This window comes from Saccostrea cucullata, unplaced genomic scaffold (assembly GCF_032062105.1).
Source record: "Saccostrea cucullata isolate Sc308-1 unplaced genomic scaffold, CSIRO_AGI_Scuc_v1 ctg3631, whole genome shotgun sequence".
Classification (NCBI taxonomy): Eukaryota; Metazoa; Mollusca; class Bivalvia; order Ostreida; family Ostreidae; genus Saccostrea; species Saccostrea cuccullata.
In genome coordinates, this window is record NW_026932589.1 from 1 (window position 1) to 23,148 (window position 23,148).

The 23,148-nt window shown below is 32.9% G+C and overlaps 1 protein-coding gene across 1 annotated transcript; it reads left to right on the top strand.

Annotated features, from left to right (window-relative positions):
- The first annotated feature begins 3,061 nt into the window (after positions 1-3,061).
- LOC134235503 (uncharacterized) lies at positions 3,062-16,888 on the top strand. Its single transcript, XM_062717635.1, has 11 exons — positions 3,062-3,379; positions 6,906-7,439; positions 7,627-7,878; positions 10,117-10,329; positions 11,526-11,623; positions 13,699-14,874; positions 15,077-15,113; positions 15,246-15,428; positions 15,588-15,835; positions 16,464-16,532; positions 16,741-16,888. Exons 2-10 carry the CDS (start codon positions 6,962-6,964, stop codon positions 16,521-16,523), a joined length of 2,745 nt encoding a protein of 914 aa, XP_062573619.1. The 5' UTR covers positions 3,062-3,379; positions 6,906-6,961; the 3' UTR covers positions 16,524-16,532; positions 16,741-16,888.
- The last annotated feature ends 6,260 nt before the right edge of the window (positions 16,889-23,148 follow it).

The window sequence follows — 23,148 nt, forward strand, 5'->3', positions numbered from 1 at the left end:
GTCATGTACAATTCCTAAATATATAAAAAGTTTACACTAACAAAGGTTTGTTTTGAAAAAAAAATCTTTAGTTAAAAATAGTTTAAAACCATGTGTATTATTTATTTTCTCATGGGTTTGCCTAAATGTCGTTATCTGATTAGTCAGAAAGATTAGCACCTTGTTAAGTCTCTGGATTTATAACAGTTTATAATCATCGTTCTTGACTTGAATTGTTGAAAAATGTCAAAACTTGTTAAAGATTACCAACAGATGATTATCTTTTTTGCTTTCATTTTATAGTTGTACAAGATAGATATCTGTTATTCTTTCAAAGGATGAGTATGCAAAAAAGAAAATCAAAAAAACAAAGAAAATCCATTCCAGATAACATATCTAAAGATTTTGATCATTGATTAAAAATAGTTGTACACTCAGAAGTAAACCGTGGTGATAAATATTTCTGAGTTCTTACTTGTATTATTCAGATTTTTCTTTTTGAAGATACAAAACAGTATAAATAATATAAACGGAAAGAGCAAATCGGACTTATATATCATAGACTAGCTGTTCTTGATCAAACTCTGTTTGTTTATTAAACACCACTCTTTCATCACTCTTTCACTTTCCATATTATTTCTTAACCCAAAATTTTTCTTACATACTTTATTTTACTCTTAAAAAATACTTAACAAAACGTTAAATTTTTGAAGTGCATGTATTTACTGATAACAAGAGGCCCATGGGCCACATCGCTCACCTGAGAAGCTTTGGCCATTCTGTTCTTTACCAGATTTCCCCCTTGTAATACATATTGTAAACCCACCCCACCTAACTGATAATAATTAAAACAATTTGAAATCTACACTACCCCAGTATGCTTCCATATAGGTTTCAGCTTTGATTTTCAGATTTTTGCTATATATTTCTATGTTAAACATTGAACCAGCATTGTGGCCCCGCCCAACCCCCGGGGGTCATGATTTGAACAATTTAGAATCTACACTACCCCAGGATGCTTCCAAATAAGTTTCAGCTTTTCGGGCCCAGTGGTTCTTGAGAAGAAAATTTTCAAAGATTTTTCCTATATATTTCTATGTAAAACTGTGATTCCCCAATGTGGCCCCACCCTACCCCCGGGGGTCATGATTTGAACAATTTAGAATCTACTCTACCCTAGAATGCTTCCACATAAGTTTCAGCTTTTTTGACCCAGTGGTTCTTGAGAAGAAGATTTTAAAAGATTTTTCCTTTATATTTTTATGTAAAACATTGATTCCCCATTGTGGCCCCGCCCAACCACCGGGGGTCATGATTTGAACAATTTAGAATCTACACTACCCCAGGATGCTTCCAAATAAGTTTCAGCTACTCTGGCTCAGTGGTTCTTGAGAAGAAGATTTTAAAAGATTTTTCCTTTATATTTCTATGTAAAACTTTGATTCCCCATTGTGGCCCCGTCCTATCCCCGGGGGTCATGATTTGAACAATTTAGAATCTACTCTACCCTAGAACTCTTCCACATAAGTTTCATCTTTTTTGGCCCAGTGGTTCTTGAGAAGAAGATTTTCAAAGATTTTTCCTTTATATTTCTATGTAAAACATTGATTCCACATTGTGGGCCCCGCCCTAACCCGGGGGGTCATGATTTGAACAATTTAGAATCTACGCTACCCCAGGATGCTTCCAAATAAGTTTCAGCTTCTCTGGCTCAGTGGTTCTTGAGAAGAAGATTTTCAAAGATTTTTCCTTTATATTTCTATGTAAAACTTTGATTCCCCATTGTGGCCCTGCCCTACCCCTGCGGGTCATGATTTGAACAATTTAGAATCTACACTACCCAAAAATGCTTTCAAATAAGTTTCAGCTTTTCTGGCTCAGTGGTTCTTGAGAAGAAGATTTTCAAAGATTTTTTTCTATATATTTCTATGTGAAAATTTGATTCCCCGTTGTGGCCCCGCCCTATCCCCGGGGGTCATGATTTGAACAATTTAGAATCTACACTACCCCATGATGCTTTCACATAAGTTTCAGCTTTACTAGCCCAGTGGTTCTTGAGAAGAAGATTTTTTTAATGACCCAACCCTATTTTTGTCTTTTCTTGAATATCTCCCCTTGCGAGGGGATATGTCCCTTCATTTTAACAATTTAAATTCCCCTTCAACCAGGGATGCTTTGTACCAAGTTTGGTCGAAATTGGCCCAGTGGTTCTTGAGAAGAAGTCGAAAATGTGAAAAGTTTACAGACGGACGGACGGACAGACGGACGACGGACAAAATGTGATCAGAAAAGCTCACTTGAGCCTTCGGCTCAGGTGAGCTAAAAAAAAATAAGGGGCCATAGGATAAGTAGTAGGTCATAAACTTTGTTATTTGAAGGTAAAGAATATGGCTACCATCAATGTACAGTAGGTTTTTCTTCATTTTTTTCACGGGAATTTATTGCTATCTGAATAAAAATCGTCTTTAAATGAATATTCTGAATGACGAGAGGTTTAAAATGATCAAACTTAGTATGTTGTTGTGTTAAAGCATGGACGTAAACCTTGGAAATCACTGTACAGGCTCCAAGCGCCGTGAAAGTAAACTCTTACAATTCTATTTCATGTATAAATGTAAATGAAATACAATCACTGTAGAATTTGTTGAGTATAACAGGGAAATCAACGATTGTTGGAAACTTTAGAGAAATTTATGCATATCAAGTTAGGTCGTAATGCATAAATTATCCCGCGTTTCCAACTATTGTTAAGACCTTGGCATTCCAACCAAACTTATCCATAATTCCTTTGATATTTCGAACATGAAAAGTTTAAGTACAACCTTCGCAGAAGAGGTAATCAATAAATCAGCGCATAATTCGACCCCGATGCAAATTACGTTTCTTCCATTACAAACACAATTATAAAACGACGGACAAATTCGATTCAAATTCCCGAAAAAATTCTTAAATCTCCGTATAATTTTATTGAATTGATGAAATTATTTATTCAATTTAGCGATCAAAATGCAAAAGTGTCTGCATGCAATCTCACATCAATGTTCCGCACTGGGAGTCAAATACATGTAGATATCTATTTAAAAAAAAATCTTTATTTGGTCCCCTTTCTTTAAAACAATGAAAATCTTAAATCAATAGTCTTCCGTGAATAATTGCATAACTATGAGTAGTCCTCAATGATAAACCACAGCTGTAAAATAAGTTATATTATACAATTAATATATATTTTTATTAATTTCAGTAAAACTTCCATCTGTTGTGTTTTTTGAGGAAAATAGGAATAAATTTGTGGAATATGTGAAGAAAATTTCAGAAGAAAAACAAGTTTCCATACAGTCTTTGAACCTTAACAGTCTTTTTGGTTGGTTTTTAATTGGAAGAGATCACTACAGCTCTGAAGGTAAGATAACGTAAAATCAGATGTGTTAGTAAAATAAACTTAGGACGAGTCAAAGGGTATTTTTTTCTCAATCAATTTTCCTTATTCAAAGATAAAGAGAGAGTGATAAAGGTAGAGAAAGATTCTTGTAATTTTTCCTTTAAATTTATTTCAATGTTGATCATTCCTTTTCTCAATCCACCTTGATAGAGCGTAATTATTTTTTCTTTTTAGCTACTTCATTGGAGTTTAAAATTACTGATTTATAAAAAGATCATGATTCAATGTCACTAAAATTGAAAATACTTTTCCGGGTGTAATTTTATCATTTCATTAATTATATACAGAGAAAGTCAGGGTTTGTAATCCATTGAGCCTAATGAAATATGCAGATTTGAAATGTCTTTGTTGTGAACACATTAACACATTGACCAACTAAACAAATTTTAACAAGTCTGCATGTAAAATAATGCATAGAGCGACGGTTTTATAATCAAAATGTTATCATCGACCACAATACTCACATATAGAAAGTGTATGCTTGTATCCGGCTATATGAGCCAGCGAAACATATTGTTATACAGACTGAAGTTATGTACAAGTACAGGGATGCTAGTGAATGAATGTAAAAAAAAACCATCGAACATAATTGTTTGGAAAGAATTCGAGAATTTATTCCTATTTTTTTTCTTATATCATCATATATATTACACATGCATTCTGTTAAATCTCCCAGTCTGGGAATAGAATAGACAACTGGGAAAAAAGTTAAAGAATGTGTAGTAGTAAAACTTCAATTTGAAAAAAAAAGAAAGTATCACTACATCATAAATACCCTCTGAAATACATAATCACAAGGATTTGTAGTTATTTATGCTTCTAAGGAGTAAAGTGAAATAAATAATTAAAATAGACCTTGATTGAGTTTCTTCTTTTGTGTGTGTGATAAAGCTGTCTTTTTGATTGTTATTGTACATTTTTTTCCGATTCTGATTTGAAAAGTTTTAAGTTAGGATTCTTCTCACATTTTCTTGTATTTAAAAATGAATGAAATTTTTACAAAATCAAGAGAACAATATCACTAAGGAATGGTATCAGTGAGATTAAATTTGACCGTTTAATGTTAGAAGCAAGGTCAGGTCAAAGTCAAAATGATACAAAAACTAAAAGTTTTGATCGTTTACTAAGAGAGAAATAACACTTTTTACGGATTTTTGGCTCAAATTTGTACTTAGCTTTGAAGCATTTAAAAGCCAACATAGTTCTAGTATGTGTGAAAAATCTTATGTATTTGATATTTTGAAACTTTAGTCCCCTATCAGTAATTTAACTTACATTTGAAAATTTCGTCTAGTCTTTGATTGCGTAAAAAATATAACTGAATTCAGGGTTCTATAATGATTTTGAGAGGCATAAAAGAAGATATTTTCTTACGCCACCATTCCGCCAAACATATAGTCCTTACTAGTTTTCAAACTCAACTTACCATTTCTATTTAAAATTGTGTAAATGTGATGAGGAAAGAAAAAAAATATGGTCTTTTAAATCTCTTACATCTGAGTATATAAGACATATCAACAAAAGTACTTTAAATATTCCATCGAGCCAGAAACCAAAGAAGAATCCTACCTTAATATGAAAAATGCAATAATTCCAATATTCATTTTATTTATTGATTCTTTATGTTTTGATTGGCAAAAAACATTTTTTAGAAAAAAGTTTACACATCAATAAAATTTTCAACCAGAAATATTTTCTTGACCAAGCTTCTGGGCTATGGGACATAATTTTTAACATTTTTTACAATCTAAGCTATTTCAGAAAGATTCACGTGCACCTGCATGTCTTTTAACTAGTGGTTCTAGATCTTGAGAAGATTTTTTTTCTATCTTTCAATGTAAATATTTACTTCTCTACTTTGTGGCCCATCTCTACCCAAGGGGCTTTGATATGAACAATCAGTAATTTTTGAGAAGAAGTTTAATAAACACCGGTTTTAGCCTTGCTGGTATCTTAATCATCTCCCGTTAGAAGGTGCGTTAACAATTTAGAAATCCTTAATCTAGATGTGTTCACTAGCTCTGCTTAGAACTGATCAGTGACCCACTGGTTGTTGGCAAGATGTTCTAAATGCGAACATTTTACAGATCAGCGGGCGAACGACAGACGACGGGTGGCCATAAATGCTCACTTGCGCTGAAAGCAAAATTAGATTTGCTTATAAAACTTAATGAGAGGGAGGGCGTAAATTATAAGCTCAGTGTTCACAGAAATTCTCATGATAAAAATGCTTATTTCAGTTTCAATTTTCAATTTTATTCATTTGTGCCTTCCACACAACTCACTTCCAACAAATATGTACATTAATGTGTTCTAATATCTCTTTCTGTTCATGTTTTAACAACCCATTGATAAGTCTAATGTCAATAATGAATCATATATGCAAACACACACACACACACACACACACACTCACCCTCACTAACACACACATCAATCTATCAATACACATAATAATTGTATTCTATTACAATTGAATGATGGTAAATTGATTCATTTTTTTTTTACTTTGAAACTATATGGATGTTGGATAACATTTACGTAAACATGAGTAATTATTTAACAGGTCGAGACCACTTGATTTTCTGACGTCAGAATAAATTTGCATGTAAATAAGCTAATATGTTTACTTTACCTACTGCTGAATGAGACGCAATGCATTGTGGGCTACTACAAGTATCTAGCTGTGTTGAAAATTAAAGGCAACTTGAATTGTCCCTTGGAAACTTATTTTCAATTCTTTTTTAAAAATTTGTGAAAGAAATATTTAAAATGATGTATAATCTTTCATTTTTATGCTCACATTTACAAAATTTGCTTTATGAAGCCTTATATCAACTGATAATACATCGGCCTAGTATACCATTGTTTAAAGAGACGTATAAGTGCTATCGTGTCGATAAAACATTGAGTTTTTTTCACGTGATATACGTGTAAATAGCTTTAGCAGGTGGTATATAGGTCCTTGTTTTTAGACAGCAGGAGAAAGTGTGCAATTATTATTTAACCCCTCAATATTATCAGAAAGTGTTTTATGTAACTATATGTAAAAGTCAAAGCATTTGTACGATATTCGAAGCAACTATTAATCTTCTAAAATAACTCCAATATTAAATGTGAGCATGGAGCAGTGTCTTTAGAACATAATCTTTCAATTTCGGGCTAATAAAGTTATATAGAAGCTCTACAGTTTTTCCAGTGACGAGTTACATTTTGTGCAGTAAACCGTCGAAAACCACGTGTAGCCATTGAATCGTAAACATGTGGTAGACTGTTATGCTTTGGGACTCTTTAACTTGATTGGAGAAGGGGCGTGACGAAGACATCGTCACGTGTTGAAAATTGCCTTCCATATAAGGTAGTGGTCTCGACCTGTTTAATTCATAGTTAAAATCATTTACAGAAGTCGGACTCAGAGGTTTCAAATTCTGAGAAAATAAGTATAACATACAATGTCATGTGCTTTGATGAGATATTCTTATTTCAGTACCTGAAAATCTTGCACTATCTCAGTCAAAATGGAACATTTTAGTTTCTATCCTGATGTCAGAGAGTTACAGTTTATCCTTAAATACACAAAGGGAAGAAATATCAAGCAAACTTCAAAGTGCCTTCCCGGTATTAAAGTATGATTCAAGAATGTTGGAGAGTGATATCGTTGAATTGACAGATATCGCTAAAGTATTGAGTAAGGAAAACAACTCAGTCAGATTTATATTAGATGATGTCCGTCATCAGGTGATGAGTTACTTTGTGAGGAATTGTCTGATAACTGATGAGGACTACGAAAATTATATCAAGTTGTCATCAGTGGACTCGTTGTTAGAGTACGTACGGCCATGGTGGTATATGGTACATGAAGAATTCACAGACCTCAAAAAATATCTGTTCCTACCGGAGGCTTTGGAGGATTCATTCTTTCACAGACTTGGATTAGACGTTCTGCGTCACCCCATGATGGATGATAGGCAATGTGATTACGCTACAAAACTTACATTCAGAGAAAAAGCGAAAGACAACTGTGAGTAACACTGCAACCGAGAATAAAAATTCATATTTTTAGGAAAAAAATGTTTCTTAGGCCTTTTAAGGATAATAATATATGATTGTTTAATATAAAAGTTCAGCGTACCAAAAAGAATATCGAATTATTAGGCAACTAAGCATTTAAATGTGAATTAATAAATGTAACTTTTTTTTATTCAAAGTTAACTTACCGGTGGAAATATTTGACTGGGAATATGACGCACGATGTAGATACATAGAATGTGCTAAACGGGGAACAAAGACAGTACATAGAGCGCGTGCGATGATTGTTGGATGCGCAGGTGCTGGGAAAACCACACTTCTAAAACGACTTGAAAAGCTGGGATTAGAGGAATTACTTAAGGTGCGCTCCACTGTTGGACTTGAGGTTCATGAAGACATGTTTGAGCTGGATAAGGACTCTTGTTTAAGAGGTTTGTATAAAATATTTTTTAAAATGCTCTCTTATTCCGTGTGTAAATGGAGTTAACAATGGAATCATCTCCTGAAAAAATTACATGTAATTAATATTTCTAACCTGATTTTTTAATTTAGGCAATGTTGCAACTATCAATCCGCTTCAACAAAAAATGACATTTCTTTGTTTATATTTATGTTTGTGTAAATAATCGTATAAACTGCGTTCATGGAGGCACGAAAAAATCTAATACCGTAAATATGGAAAATTTAACGTCCATTTTTTTTGCGAATTCCAGTCAAAGTGTTGAATAATTTTTACGCTTCAAATTTTTGCGATTGGTCACTGCTTTGTTTACAATTTCTTATTGGTAATTTATTTTTGAGAAAAATATTTTTGCGAATGCAATTAACTCGCTAAATAATATATACAGCAAAAATTGTCAGATTTACAATAGCTTTATGAATAATTTGATGAAGGATCCAAATGCTCATTTTATTTTTTACAAAGGTAGCATTGTAAGACGAGTATTAAGTATTTTACTGATTTAAAAAGTATCTATCATTATAAAGGGAAAAACATTTATTTGATGTAATTGAAAGAAGATAAATTGATTGTTTAGCTGCATATTGTTTTACGTCCCTAAACGTTAGTTATATTTCCTTTTTTTTCAAAAAGCAGAGGTCAGAAAAGCTTATGCTATAATAAGATGTGCTCCGTCTGTCTTGCTGTCTTACGGCCTGTAAATTATTCTTTATTTCTAAATTATACGCAAACATAATTGGTGCAATATTAATATTACTAGGTTTGCATAAGCTCTAATAAGATACACAACTTTGTTAATTTTTTGATTTACTGAATCGTGATACATAGTGACTAGAAATTAAAATCTTTTAAAACCGCTACCCTTTTTTGCAGTTTTAGTCTAAAATCAAAATAACCGTCTAAAAATAATTAATCAATATTCTGTAAATCAGTATATGGTACTGATAAACAATGTTGAAAGAAAGGCTACCAAAACAGAAATTTCATGTAGAAAGTCATGTAGAACTCTTTTCAAAAAGCTACATATCCTACCGTTTTTGTTCGATTTCAAAAAAAGTTTCTTACAAATACCTGTAAATGTCAAAATATACAGTCTAATCTCTTTTAAGTATAAGCTCATGGTGTTGCTCTGCTTACTATTTGTAGAAATTTGAAATACTCTCAAAAGGCTATTTCTATTACAACTTTTGTCTAATTCTGTCAAATTGACGTCAAGAGACTTAAATCAGTAAGTCAAATTGATACTGGAAAATCTGAGTAAAATATTAAGTAAAAATAAAACATACAGAGCGTCGGAATTGATAATTAACATGTTAATATCCGACAGTTTAAGGTTCCTTAAAAGGAAATGTATTATTCAATTTTTGCAAAAAAAAATACAGAATGATTCAAATAGGTTCTAAAATAAGATGTGTAAAAAAAAATGAAACAGTGGTTTCAGATATGTCGGCTATTAAAAAAATTTCAATGGCATAAAATCTAAAAGGTTCAATAGATGACGTCACAATATTTGACCTTTGACCTCTTAAGATGATCTTGACCTTTGTAGTTCATAAAGGATGGACACTTCTTATATATGTTTCCAAATATCAACTCTCTAACAAAGTTACATAGCATTTTATAACAGACTGTTACGTCCAAAATGCAAGCCCCCAAGTGACCAATATATAGGATTCTCTGATTTTTTTTCACAAAATATGACGCAGCCATGCCAAAACTTATTTTCTTACAGGGATCATGCATTGTTGTCAGTATAGTAAAATTATTCTTTTTTCTTCGTTACCTTTTAAGAAATTGGTTGAAATAGAATCCAGGGTTTTTTCTCCTACCTTAACCCAGAATCGTCATTCTATTTTAAATACTGTTGAAATAGTTTCACGTTCAAGTTCTACTTTGTTAAGTAAAAATCAGTGGAGCTACTGTCTCATCGACACAGCTTGTTTTTTTTTTAAATGTAGTATTTCAACATGATGTCACCGTGCTGCGCAGCTGTTGTAACAAACTCATGTACATGTATACTATTACATATTGAGAATATTAACATTTTTATTTAAATTTTTCACACACACACAAAAAAAAAATGTAAGTCATGTTCAACTCAATTTTGAATGAACGTTGACATTTCTTAATAATAATGACATCCATTGATGTAGTTCATTTGATAAAGAAAGTTTCCATTTTCGATTAGTTCATGAAATTGTTTTTACAGCATTATCAGACAGTACAAATAAAGACGACAAGCAGATTCTGAGTGTGGTAGACTTTGGAGGACAGTGTGCCTACTACGCCTGTCATCAGGTTTATCTCAGCAGAAGAGCTTTCTATCTACTGGTGATAGATATGTCAAAGTCTTTTACAGAAAAAGTTGACGAAAATAAATGTGAACAACAGGAGACAATGTTTGCAGATTGGACATATGGAGGTAATAAAAAGATTTAATGATAAGATAGTCAAAGTGTCTTTTATATTTTATTATTAGTATAAAGAACATTTGGTAATTGAAAACGAGAATACTTAGCGCAATAAATATCAATATTGAAGAAATAGCGAACCTCAGTTCAAATTTAGCGATTTAAATATTGTGATATAAGTGATTTATATTTACAACCATTCTTTTTTTGTCCCATATAGATTTCGTTCTTTAATTACACCTAAACAACTATATATTAAGTAAACAACTAGATAATTATGTGTCAGTTGTTCCAACAATGAAACATGCCATAACGTACAAATTGATACACTGTAATATATACTTTACTACTTAGATTCATCATTTTATCTGATCATGATTACTAGTATCTATCCTGTCGCAAATATTTAATATTAATAATTTGTCTTGTTTCCTTAAATGCGGGATTAATGATTGCAGTCAATGCAGAAATAAAATATAAAAAAAATTTCTTCCATACTAAAAACATGTGCCGTATATCATATTCCTCCTCTAATTTTTTTTAATTCTGTACATCCCGTTTTGAAATTAAATTCTATATCATCCGCAAACGATGTTAAGGGGATATACTGGAATCAGAATATCTCTCTGTTTGTCAGTACCTCTAGCTGTCCCTCTATCTGTATATGGGATTTTCTTCGGATCTGTTCTGTTATAAATTCTATTTACACATTTTTCACCTTGTAAAGATATGCACCTGTTCTTTTCATCATGATTTAAAAAAATATATTTTATTTTGTCCGTTGGTGTAAACGAAAACTATTCCAAGGAAGGTTTTCTGTCTCCTTGTTTTCTTTTATAGCATTTATTATTAAGCAGCTGTTACCTGTATCCTTTGGAAATTATACAAACACAAAAATGATGATTTTTTAAATGAAATTTATAGCATATTCCGCTTGTGATTAAAGTCAGTTCGATTAAAGACTATTCTATCTGATTATCCTCTTTCGTTCTTGTGTCTTTGGCAATAGAAGCAATAGAAGGTGATTAAAAAAACTTTCATGCGCTAAGAGTAATGCGTAAATAAAGTTTAACCTTAACCTAATCTGACAAGAGAGTTGTGCATAAAATCTTTGTTAAATAATTGATGTCTTTTTTTCATTTTAAAATATTGGTCAAAGCCATTCAGTTAAGAATATTAACAATTATATTTTGTGTTTTAATTTCAGAATATGTTTTATTTTGGCTGAAATCTATTCACACGTACTGTGCCGAGGACACATCAGTCATCACTGTAGCCACACACTGTGAACATGTTACACAGAAGGTATATGTATACATCCTACATCAGAGTGGAAGTCTTTTTTCTCAGTTTAGAATTGAGGATGTACTGGTACTTTAAAACTGTACAAATATATTTTGCTGCATTAGAATATGATATCATTAAGAGAGCTTGAGGTTACATGTAGTTGAAATCAATGTTTTAATAATGTTATTTTATCATATGAAGGTAGTTCTATACTCGACACTAAATGAGCTCAATCTTGCGAAATCTGCTTTTATAAGAAAGATATATATCCAAGCAATATACAAACATCAGAAAAAGGATATTTCAGCGTGTTATTTTCCCGCTCATCTCCCCCCTCCCCCCGACTATATACCTCGAAATGCAAAATGCTCAAAAAATTACCTGGCCACGAAGTGACTTTATACATGTTTAATAATTCAAGTCTATATTGTCATCTTAAATACATAAAATAGGATAGAAAAAATAAGAAAAGTTAATCAATGTTTTGCTTGAATTATTTTAAATAATATTCCACTTTGTTAGGAAAGCGTGTTAAAATTCATACGAGAAATATTATTTACAGGACAGTATCCGTCATTTTAAATATTTTTATAGATTCAATCTTAAGATAACTGCTTTCCTTGTACATAATTGCATCTAAGATAAAGAAAAAGCTAAAAAGAAATATATGTTGACAAATTTCTGTTCATAATATGGGCTTTGATTTAGAGGTACATCCAAGTATTTTATCTTCCAAGGAAATATTTTGTTCCGTTTTACTGTATTACAGGTAAAGTTTGAATTTAAAAGGTTGTATATATTTAAAACAATACAAACGGACACACGATACTTATATATTATCTCTATTGTTTAATTGTTTAACTGTATAAAAAAAATATTCATTTTTAAAGAGACAATGAATCAGGACGTGATTGAATGATTTTCACAAATTGGATGATCTGTTTAAAAAAGTAAATGTGCTGCAAGTGATTTATTATCCCTTTTATCTAGCATTCTAGCAATAATATTGCATCGTGATTAAATGTGATGGATTTCCAGGGCTGGTAGGGGAGGGTATTCATGAAATGTGATAATTTTCTTAAAAATAAATATTGTAATGTCGGAAATTATCAAATTTGTGATTGTCAGATCGAAGCATTTCCTTTTCCTGCAAACTGTGATCAATGTTAACTTCAACATGTTCAACAACAATAGTCTGGCTGTCGCATCGCTTTGAAACTCGTGGTCTAAATTATCGGCATATTCTCATCAACATATCGTTTATATAATTTCTTTATTACCGTTGCGTATTTCTGTCAATTGAAAGCTATTTCAAGCCTTCTATTTTAAACTGATTTCTCCTTAAATTGACGTTATAAGCAATGTTTATAAGTTTGTTTATACAACTGACTTTGAGCAAAATCGTTATTGGATTTTTAAAGCGCCAAGTAAAAGTGAAACAAATACAGTTCAAAACCACATCTAGGAAATAAGAAGTATGGTTCTGCTTTTACTATACGTTACTAATGTAGTGCGAGTATTTGTCTACTTTAAGATAAAAGTATACATGAAAAAAGGTGGCAGAAAAAATCATTTATTTTATGTTAAAAACAGGGCTTAAATACGTAGACTGATGATAAGATAAATTTTCAACATATACGACCAGTGACATTGAATTGTAGTTCCTTTTTTTTCAAAACGACATGTAAATAGAACAGGAAACCGTAGGTTTAAAAGGAAACATAATTTATTTTTGTGATCCAAATGAGAGAAATTCCTTATTCAGTTATTCTTAACTATTTTTTTCTATTATTCTTTGAATGAACACAATAATTATTTGCCAATCCAGTTCAATTCACAAAAACACAAGCCTTAAAAACTACCCCAGATAATTTTACCACAATTCAGTATTAAAAGCATGCGTTTTGTAACAGATTGGAAGTGCTGCTCAGAATTAATTTTATGTTCAAAGATTTAAAATTTCTATGGGTGCTGACTCAACGTACTCGTTTTTGATTATGAATACAGATGTATTTTTATTTACTGTATATCTTAACTTCTTCCTTTGTCCAGAAAAACTGAAATATTATGTATATATTATATTTTTCTTACAGGAAAAAGACGGATTTTATGGACAGCTCTTGGATTTGCTACCTACAGATTCGAATCTTAAGGAACATTTAAACTATGAGAGGTGTTTCTTTGTCAGCTTTCCTTGTGAGAAAGGTGAAGATTTGAAAGTTTTATCTGAATTAGAAAACTGCATTGCTTCTTTTGCCAAAGACAAGAGATGGAAAGAAGATATTCCAAAAGAATGGTCTATAATTGAACTGACTCTAATCACAATGAGACGTTCAGAAAAGACCTTTCCTATCAAAGATCTCAAAGAGAAATACTGGAAGGCTAAGAAAGATGAAAGTTTAAAAATGGAGGATGCACTATGCTTTTTCCACGATATTGGATTGATTCTTCACTTTGAGGAGGAGAACCTTTCAAATACCATCATAGCTGACGTCCAATGGTTTGTTGATACATTTAAATTTATAATATCAGACAAAAATCATGTCCGGGACTTAGCAAAAACAGACAAAGACTGGCAGTACTTCCACAGGACAGGGTATCTCATGGACAATTTTCTAAGTCGAATTTGGGAGAGCTTATCCATAAAATCACGGGAAAGACCGACCATTTTGCAATATATGCAAAGACTAGGCTTACTTGCGATAGGGAAACTTAAGCATTATGTCCCTTGTATGAATAAAAGAGATTTTGGAAGAAATGAACGAATTGCATTACGAGGAATGGAAACAAAATCTTCCGTGTTAGTGCTTCATTTTCACTTTTTGCCATTCTTCTTTTACTGTCGATTGATAGTTGCTTGCATCGTTGGAACAGAATGGAAGGTGGTAGAGGATGGGGGTATACCATGCTTGTATAAAAACATAGCAATTTTTATATACAAAGACCACCTTATTGCCTTGGTTGTAACTCAAATTGCAATTCAAGTCCAGATTTTGAGACCACAAAACTCACCTATTAATGCCAATATTGCCGTAAATATAAAGGATACTCTAGAAAATAGACTTGGATACTTAACAAGTGCATTCCACAAAAAAGTCGCATATAGAGTTGCTTTTCAGTGTTCAGATCAAGATGTGCTGTGCGATAATGTAGGGTGCTACGTGTATGAAGATGAAATATCTAAGAAAGGTCAAATACTATGTCCAAGACATGGATTTACAAGGAAACACATGATAAACGAAGACGCTCTGACAAAATTCTGGAAAATTGTAAGTGACCCTATTTAATTTAAAAAGAAAATGTCATAAAAAATACCAACTACAAAGTTTAAAAAGCGATGTTTGAACATTGGATATTTCGGAGATATTTCTTGCTATGTTTAGCAAATTCAACTTTAATTATTGAAAAAAAATATGTTAATTATAAAATGATTTGTCAATTATGCTTTGAATGTTGTCATTTTATCCTCAGGATACACCGTCTGTTTCCTGTACTAAATCTGGGAAAGGTGAGCAACTCATTTTAAAAATTGATTTCGTGTAAATAATCACACATGTCTCATATATAATCTTATTAGATATTCTAAAAATGTGTAAAATCATTTAATTTCAAATGCTAATGTGGATTTCGTTTATTACAGTTCCATTGACAAACGACGAGAAGTTGAAAAAGCTTATAGCACTTGGAAAAGATGCTTTGCAGGTGTATTTCGATTCCATTTTTCGATCAGAGGATTTACAAAAATGTCTCAAAGATAACAAGGAATCCCTTAGTAATGGGCCTTATAGATTCACGGCTAAAGAAGTTAGCATTGTTTATCCAGGTAATAATTTGTTACTGATATATACCTTTGATATAAAACAAAAGAATAAACAAAATAAAATGATGTTTTGCCTTTCGATATAGCTGAACCGAATGATATATTAATGATTTTATAATATCATTAACAAAATTAATAATCATCCCCCCTGTCACGTCACAGCTTCCCAGTCAGTTGTGCAGTCTTCTTCCTTTGATATACCCATCATGTACAAATTATTGAGGAATTTCGGAAGCAACGTACCTCAACCGACTAATGGTTGGGGAAAAGAGCCAATCGTTGGACAAAAAACACAGGGTGACGACATTGAAAGAATTCGCAAGTACAGGAATCAGCTTTGTCATAATCATTTCGATAAACATAATATGGACGACAGCGATTTTGTATTTTATAAGGAAGAACTGACACAGGTGAGAATGCAGCCTCTTTATATTCATTATTCAATATATTGTACAGTACGATTTCTCTTTTGGAAATTTTCTTTGGATTTATTTACTCTTCACACAGGATATTGATATATATTTAATGTACATCCATGTGTTAAATATTAAGAGATTATTCTAATTCAAGTCAAGCTTTATTAATTGGAATTATTAATAAAGCTTGACTTGAATTAGAATTCTGATTAATTTTTTTTTCAGGAATAAAACGTTTTGACGAGATGTTCCTCAATAATGTTTTTTTCCATTTGTCAGTGGCAAATTAATACTGAAACATGATTACTCACTAAAAATCGAGATACCTTACCAGGCATTTGTGCAAGATACCAGATTATATTTAACATTTCTTATATAAAACTTTAGGGGGAAAATTTTTCAAAAATCACAATTTTAGTGTTTTGAATTTTTAAAATTAATTAGAAATAGGTTTAGAAATCAGAAAGTAATTACAATTTTGTATATTTTTCATACATTAATGAAGATATACGAAACAGAAATTAGGGGAACATATCGTCTTACCTAAAAAGACTTTTAAATCATATAAAGACAAACAGAAAGAATGAATTTCGGTAATAAGACTCGACACTTTATTTTTCAGGCAATATTAAGACTCACAAATGATTCTTTTAAAAGCAGAATTGACAGCATTTGTCAATAGACAACAAAGGTAAGCGTTTTCTAACATTGATAAATTCAAAATAGCTCTCCTTATGTACATGTAAGATGTCAGATCAAGTCGGATATACGCTTTAAGCTGTTTATTCGAGTTTTAAATCTTTCATTGTTGTAAACACTATTTTTGAGTGATCTTTAAACAGTTGTTTCAAAAAGGATTTTACAAGTGTAAAACAATGATACGATGCAGTGTTTTTTAGGCAAAGAAGCAACAAGACAGAATAAAAGATAATACTGAGAGAGGATAAGCAGGAACCAAACGACGATTGAGAAATTAACATTTAAACATTCCTGTTGAAGTTCTATTGATCTGGTCTTCCATTAAATTTTCTTTGTATAATTCATGATATAAATGATAAAAGTCAATTATGTCATTGATGTGATAATCAAGTTTGTAATTTATAATGATTAATGATGAAAATAAATTACATGTACATAATTATGAAAATCAAGATTTATTCCATGATTACCCCTTTATCCCGTTGATATAGTGCATGTGATATCGTTTTGGTATCAACAGTAGTGACGTCACAATGGGTATTGCGTTAGGGTAACAAAGAAAAATAAAGTGGAGTCCTATAAAACAGTGTAAACATTAATTGTGGCTTATAAATCAAAATGTAAAAGATGGGTTAAAAAGAACCTCACACGAGTTGCTGATTTTTATCCAACTAGTTGTGTGTTTTTATCACCTCGCCAAGGCTTCGGGATATAAAACATCCAACTTGTTGGATATAGATCATATCAACTACAAACCATGTGTGATCCTATATTTTTCATTTTTATGACTATTTAAAATGTTAAAAACGTTTTTTTTTTATTTATACACAACCATTCCCCACGATAACTTAAAGTCCAGGCTTTTCGATATCATTGAGAGCTGGTTTTTCAATCAAATGGAATTCGTAAAAACAAAATTCTGCAAGTACACACACAAGTCGACATCAGAAAGATTCTTGAGTTTCTGATTGACAACGTCTATGCCGTTTTAGCGACCAGGTCTTTAAAAAATCTATTGGAATCCCTATGTGTACCAATCGTGCCCTGTTATTAGAAGACTTATTTTGTATTCATATGAAGCAGATAAAAGATACTACAGAGTCTGACACATCTGTTTCATATTTGGATATTTTACTTGACAAATACATTAAAAGTAATCTAACAACCAAGCTCTGTGAGAAACGGGATGGCTTTTACCTTTTCTATCGTCAACTTCCCTTATTTATGCAACAATATATCTGTACCAAAGTTGATTCGATACGCAGGAGCATGCTAGACGCATGAACAACATCTGATAGAAACAAAAAAGAGGGGTCGATTTTGTTCAATAATTTTGTTTGAAAATCATCTTATACGAAGTAAATTGACAAACTAGTTGAGGAAACAACCAGTCGTCACGTTTAAAGTCATCATTTCAATACAATGACATTGTCAGCAAATACACTTTATCATTGAGTAAAATACTGATCTGACTGACGTTTTTCATTCTTATAGTTAGTCTTTTATTTATAAGCTGAATTGACGACGGATTTTTCCGTTATTTCCCCATCATGACAAGGAGAACACAGCGGGTATGACCGGTCAGTAGGGGGTGCTCACTTCTCCCTGGTACCTTATCCCATTTCTGATTTTTTGGAGGTCCGTGTTTGCTTCGCTCTTGTTTTGTATTGTTTAAATGACTTTTGATCTTGAATACTGTTTGTTATCTCCAAATATTTAATTTTACTAGCAAACTTCGTGGATACTTAAACTTAAAAAGTAACATGTATGGGACTAACAGATAAGTTCAAATGTTAATCAAATAATGGGCAAAGGTGGGGTCCATTAGAGGAGGAGGGTGGGAAAACAAAAAAATCGTTAAAAAAATTCTCTGTGATGTTGCACTCCTACCAGGCTAAAGTTACATAAAGAGAGGACATTATCTTTCAGCCAATCAAAATTCAGTCTTGCTAAGAGGTAACATACGGGCATTAGCTTTGGTTAAATAATAGATGTTCCCAACAGGTTACAAAAAAAAAATGTACAGTTGTTAGCATAAAATCATTTATTACATAAATTGCATTTAAATATTTGAATGGTTTTCCAATGAAAGCGACTCTTTATGAGCCAATTAAAAATATAGCCTAAACGTCTGTTGGTTTCTCAACATTTGTGTCCTGATCAGGGTTTTGATATTGTTTTTTTTTCTTAAAAAATTAATTTAATTGGTTAAGAATTCATTTCGCATTCATTTGATGAATCACGTTTTTACAGTAAAGATACATGGCTGTCTGACACAAATTGAAAATGATTACAAGATTTTAGATTGGAAGGTCATGGGTTTTACAGCTAGATGACGTCATATCGCCGAACGTCCCCTGTCTCCCTGTTCCGAGTATAAGTCTTCAGCGGTTATAGGTTGCGACGTTTAAAGATTTTCTATTAAACTTTTCTGTGTAGCATTAAAAAAAATGTTGTTTTGGAGCATGCCTAATGCATGATGAAGTATCAAGTGAAAAATATAAATGATTGGAAAATTTATTTTAAAAACAACTTACAATATTCATCTGATTTAAGGTTTTTGTTAAAAAAAACATGCGCATGGACTGAAAATGTACATTTATAGGAAACCTGGTGAACACTTTTCGTGCCGTGGGGCCTCAGTTTCAAAGGACTAATCCGAAGTACCCTTTAAGTTCACTCTGACAAGCCGAGGGCACGAACTAGGAATCTTTGCTACATCATTTATATTTTATCCACTTAGTTAACTCAATCGTTTTAAAAATACTACTTGTAAGTCTTACTGACAGAGATACTGTTACATGTACTGTTAATATCAATCGTGATCGTGATTATACCCACACTTTCTAAAGAAAGTTCGGGTATATTGTTGTTACTCATGTCCGTCCGTCCGTCTGTCACACTTTTCTTCCCTGAACTCCTCTTACATTTTACACAGTAGCTTAATCATCTTTTGGGAGATGGTTGGTGGGGTCATGTAGATGTGCAGTAAGGTTTCGGAATTTTGATTTTGCCCTGGGGGGTCAAATGGGGGTCGAAAAATGACGTTTTTTATGCAAAAAGTCCCGTCTTCCCTGAACTCCTTTTACATTTTACTCAGCAGCCTAACCACCTTTTGGGGGATGATTGGTGGTGTCATGTAGATGTGCAGTAAGGTTTTGGAATTTTGATTTTGCCCTGGGGGGTCAAATGGGGGTCGAAAAATGACGTTTTTTATGCAAAAAGTCCCGTCTTCCCTGAACTCCTTCTACATTTTACTCAGCAGCCTAATCACCTTTTGGGGGATGATTGGTGGTGTCATGTAGATGTGCAGTAAGGTTTCGGAATTTTGATTTTGCCCCGGGGGGTCAAATGGGGTCGAAAAATGACGTTTTTTATGCAAAAAGCCCCGTCTTCCCTGAACTTCTTCTACATTTTAAACAGCAGCCTAACCAGCTTTTGGAGATGGTTGGTGGGGTCATGTAGATGTGCAGTAAGGTTTCGGAATTTTGATTTTGCCCCAGGGGGTCAGATGAGGGTCGAAAAATGACGTTTTTTATGCAAAAAGCTCCGTCTTCCCTTAACTCCTCTTACATTTTATTCAGCAGCCTAATCATCTTTTGGGAGATGGTTGGTGGGGTCATTTAGATGTGCAGCAAGGTTTTGGAATTTTGATTTTGCCTCGGGGGGTCAAATGGGGGTCGAAAAATAATGTTTTTTATGCAAAAAGCCCCGTCTTCCCTGAACTCCTCTTACATTTTACTCAGCAGCCTAATCATCTTTTGGGAGATGGTTGGTGGGGTCATGTTGATGTGCAGTAAGGTTTTAGAATTCTGATTTTGCCCCGGGGGGTCAAATGGGGGTTGAAAAATGACGTTTTTATGCAAAAAGTCCCGTCTTCCCTGAATTCCTTTTACATTTTACTCAGCAGCGTAACCAGCTTTTGGGAGATCTTTGGTGGTGTCAGTTAGATGTGTAGTAAGGTTTCTGAATTTTGATTTTGCCCCAGGGGGTCAAATTGGGGTCGAAAAATGATGTTTTTTATGCAAAAAGCCCCGTCTTCCCTGAACTCCTCTTACATTTTACTCTGCAGCCTAATCATCTTTTGGGGGATGGTTGGTTGGGTCATGTAGATGTGCGTGCAGTAAGGTTTCGGAATTTTGATTTTGCCCTGGGGGGTCAAATGGGGATCGAAAAATGATGCTTTTTATGCAAAAAGCCACGTCTTCTCTGAACTCCTCTTACATTTTACTCAGCAGCCTAATCATCTTTTGGGAGATGGTTGGTAGGGTCATGTAGATGTGCAGTAAGGTTTCGGAATTTTGATTTTGCCCCGGGGGGTCAAATGTGGGTCGAAAAATGATGTTTTTTTTATGCAAAAAGCCCCATCTTCCCTGAACTCCTCTTACATTTTACTCAGCAGCCTAATCACCTTTTGGGAGATGGTTGGTGGTGTCATGTAGATGTGCAGTAAGGTTTTGGAATTCTGATTTTGCCCCAGGGGGTCAAATAGGGTTCAAAAAATGACGTTTTTATGCAAAAAATCCCGTCTTCCCTGAAATTCTCCTACATTTTACACAGTAGCCTAATCATGTTTTGGGAGATGGTTGGTGGTGTCATGTAGATGTGCAGTAAGGTTTCGTAATTTTGATTTTGCCCCGGGAGGTCAAATGGGGGTGGAAAAATGACGTTTTTTGTGCAAAAAGTCGTGTCTTTCCTGAAGTCCTCCTTAATGCTATTCAGAAGCCTAATCATCTTTCAGGAGAGTTAAATATTTTGAAAATTATGTAAAACATGAACGTTAAAGGGTAAAAAAGCATCGCATGCTGGGAAACACCTTGAATTTTTATGAGTAATAAATGTACATGTCAAATGTGAGGGTCATATCTCATCTCAATCAAAAGTTATAAGCAAATGCAACATTATTGAAAAGTAGGTTAGGCTTCAAGGTCAAGGTCACAGAGTAAAAGTCATGATTCATTTGGAAAGGTCTTATCACAGGTAATAATATACATGCATTATAATATGAATGCCCTAACTTTTCTCTTTCAAAATGATGAATTTATAACAATTTAATTTTTTTGCAAGTAGGTCAAACTTCTAGGTCATATTTAAAAAAAAAAACATGCCATTCTCACACGTAAATACTAGTACATAAGTTTAATATGAATGCCTTGTCTCTTCTCATTCAGTAGATATGACCGTGATGACCAAGGTTAATTTTATTCAGACAGAAGGACAGTCTGACATACAAATGTACATATTTCTATATGAATTGCATGGGTAAAATTGGCCCAGTGGTTCTAGAGAAGTTAAAAATGTAAAAAGTTTTCAGACAAACAGATTGACGACATGTCACGACAGACGTTATATGATAAGGAAACCAGAAAAGCTCAAATGAGTGTTTTGAAAGGGTTACAATATGGTTGCAGTATTTGAAAAGCTGTTTTTTTTTCATGCAGAGATATGCATGACCAACACATTCATATTTTATATTTTCTTTAGCAATTTGTTTGTTTGTTGTGAATACATCTCTTTCGGGAATTTTTCCCTCATATGGAGACAACACCAAATAATAATGAAGACAAGATGTGTTTGTGAAACCACTGATGTCCCTGTATGGAAGCCTATGGCGAAGGTTGAAGTTTCTCAAATATATGTCAAACTCAAAGGTATCAGAAAAAAGTCATGTCACAAGGAATGCACATGTGAAATAAGTAATCCCTAGTATTTCCTGTTCAAAAGTTAATTTCCAAGGTTAATTTTTTAAGTGGTTCAAACTCTACGGTCAAGGTCAAACATATTTATACCTGTTGACAGTTCACAATGAATACACATGTTAAGCATGAAAGCCCTAGCACCTACTGATCAAAATTTAGGCCAAGTTTAAAGTTGGGTATTTTTCTTGTAAAAATGTGAATCCTAGGTCAAGCGATCAGAGGTAAAAATTAAGGTACCCAAATAAAAGGTCTTAATTGTCACAAGAAATAAACCTATAAAATGTGGAAGCCATTTGTATAGCCCATCCCATGCACTTAAAACTTATGGGCAAGGTTACAATTTCTGTAGACAAATAGACAGACATAATATAAACACAAGAAACAAAATACATGTACATAATTAGTCAAATGGAAAAAAATATACTATTTAATTGGAATCACAAAATAGATTGTTATTTCAGGGACAGGGAGTGGGTAGGGAGATTGGACCCCCCCCCCTGGAATTTGCTTTGTTATTTAAACAAGACTATATACTGAAGCAAACAAAAAAATGACTTTGGACATCCTCCCCCTAACTTAGAAAACATTGACCCCACTATCAATGTTTTTATTTTGTTTATTTGTTTTCAGTTTATGAGTTTTTTTCTCCTGCTTGTCAGGAAATTCTGTGCATGAATTTTTTGATTGAGATGTGAACCCCCCTCCCTACTCCCGAAAAAAAAAATTCTGGATCCGCACCAGTATTGGCAGTAACTGAATGTCACATCGACAACGGGAGATAACTTCACAATATGAAATTCGTCTAGTGTGGCATGCGATGATCTTTGACCCTTTTTGAACTTTAACCTAATCGTTTGGTTTATTTTACCTCCCACTATACTTAAACTTGTACGTACCGACCTCCATAGG

Excerpts from the sequence above, each read along its gene's own strand:
- LOC134235503 (XM_062717635.1), top strand. The coding sequence starts at position 6,962 with ATGTCAGAGAGTTACAGTTTATCCTTAAATACACAAAGGGAAGAAATA. Across the intron at positions 15,429-15,587 it reads AGTTAGCATTGTTTATCCAG|CTTCCCAGTCAGTTGTGCAG; the intron begins GTAATAATTTGT and ends GTCACGTCACAG. Across the intron at positions 15,836-16,463 it reads ATAAGGAAGAACTGACACAG|GCAATATTAAGACTCACAAA; the intron begins GTGAGAATGCAG and ends TTTATTTTTCAG.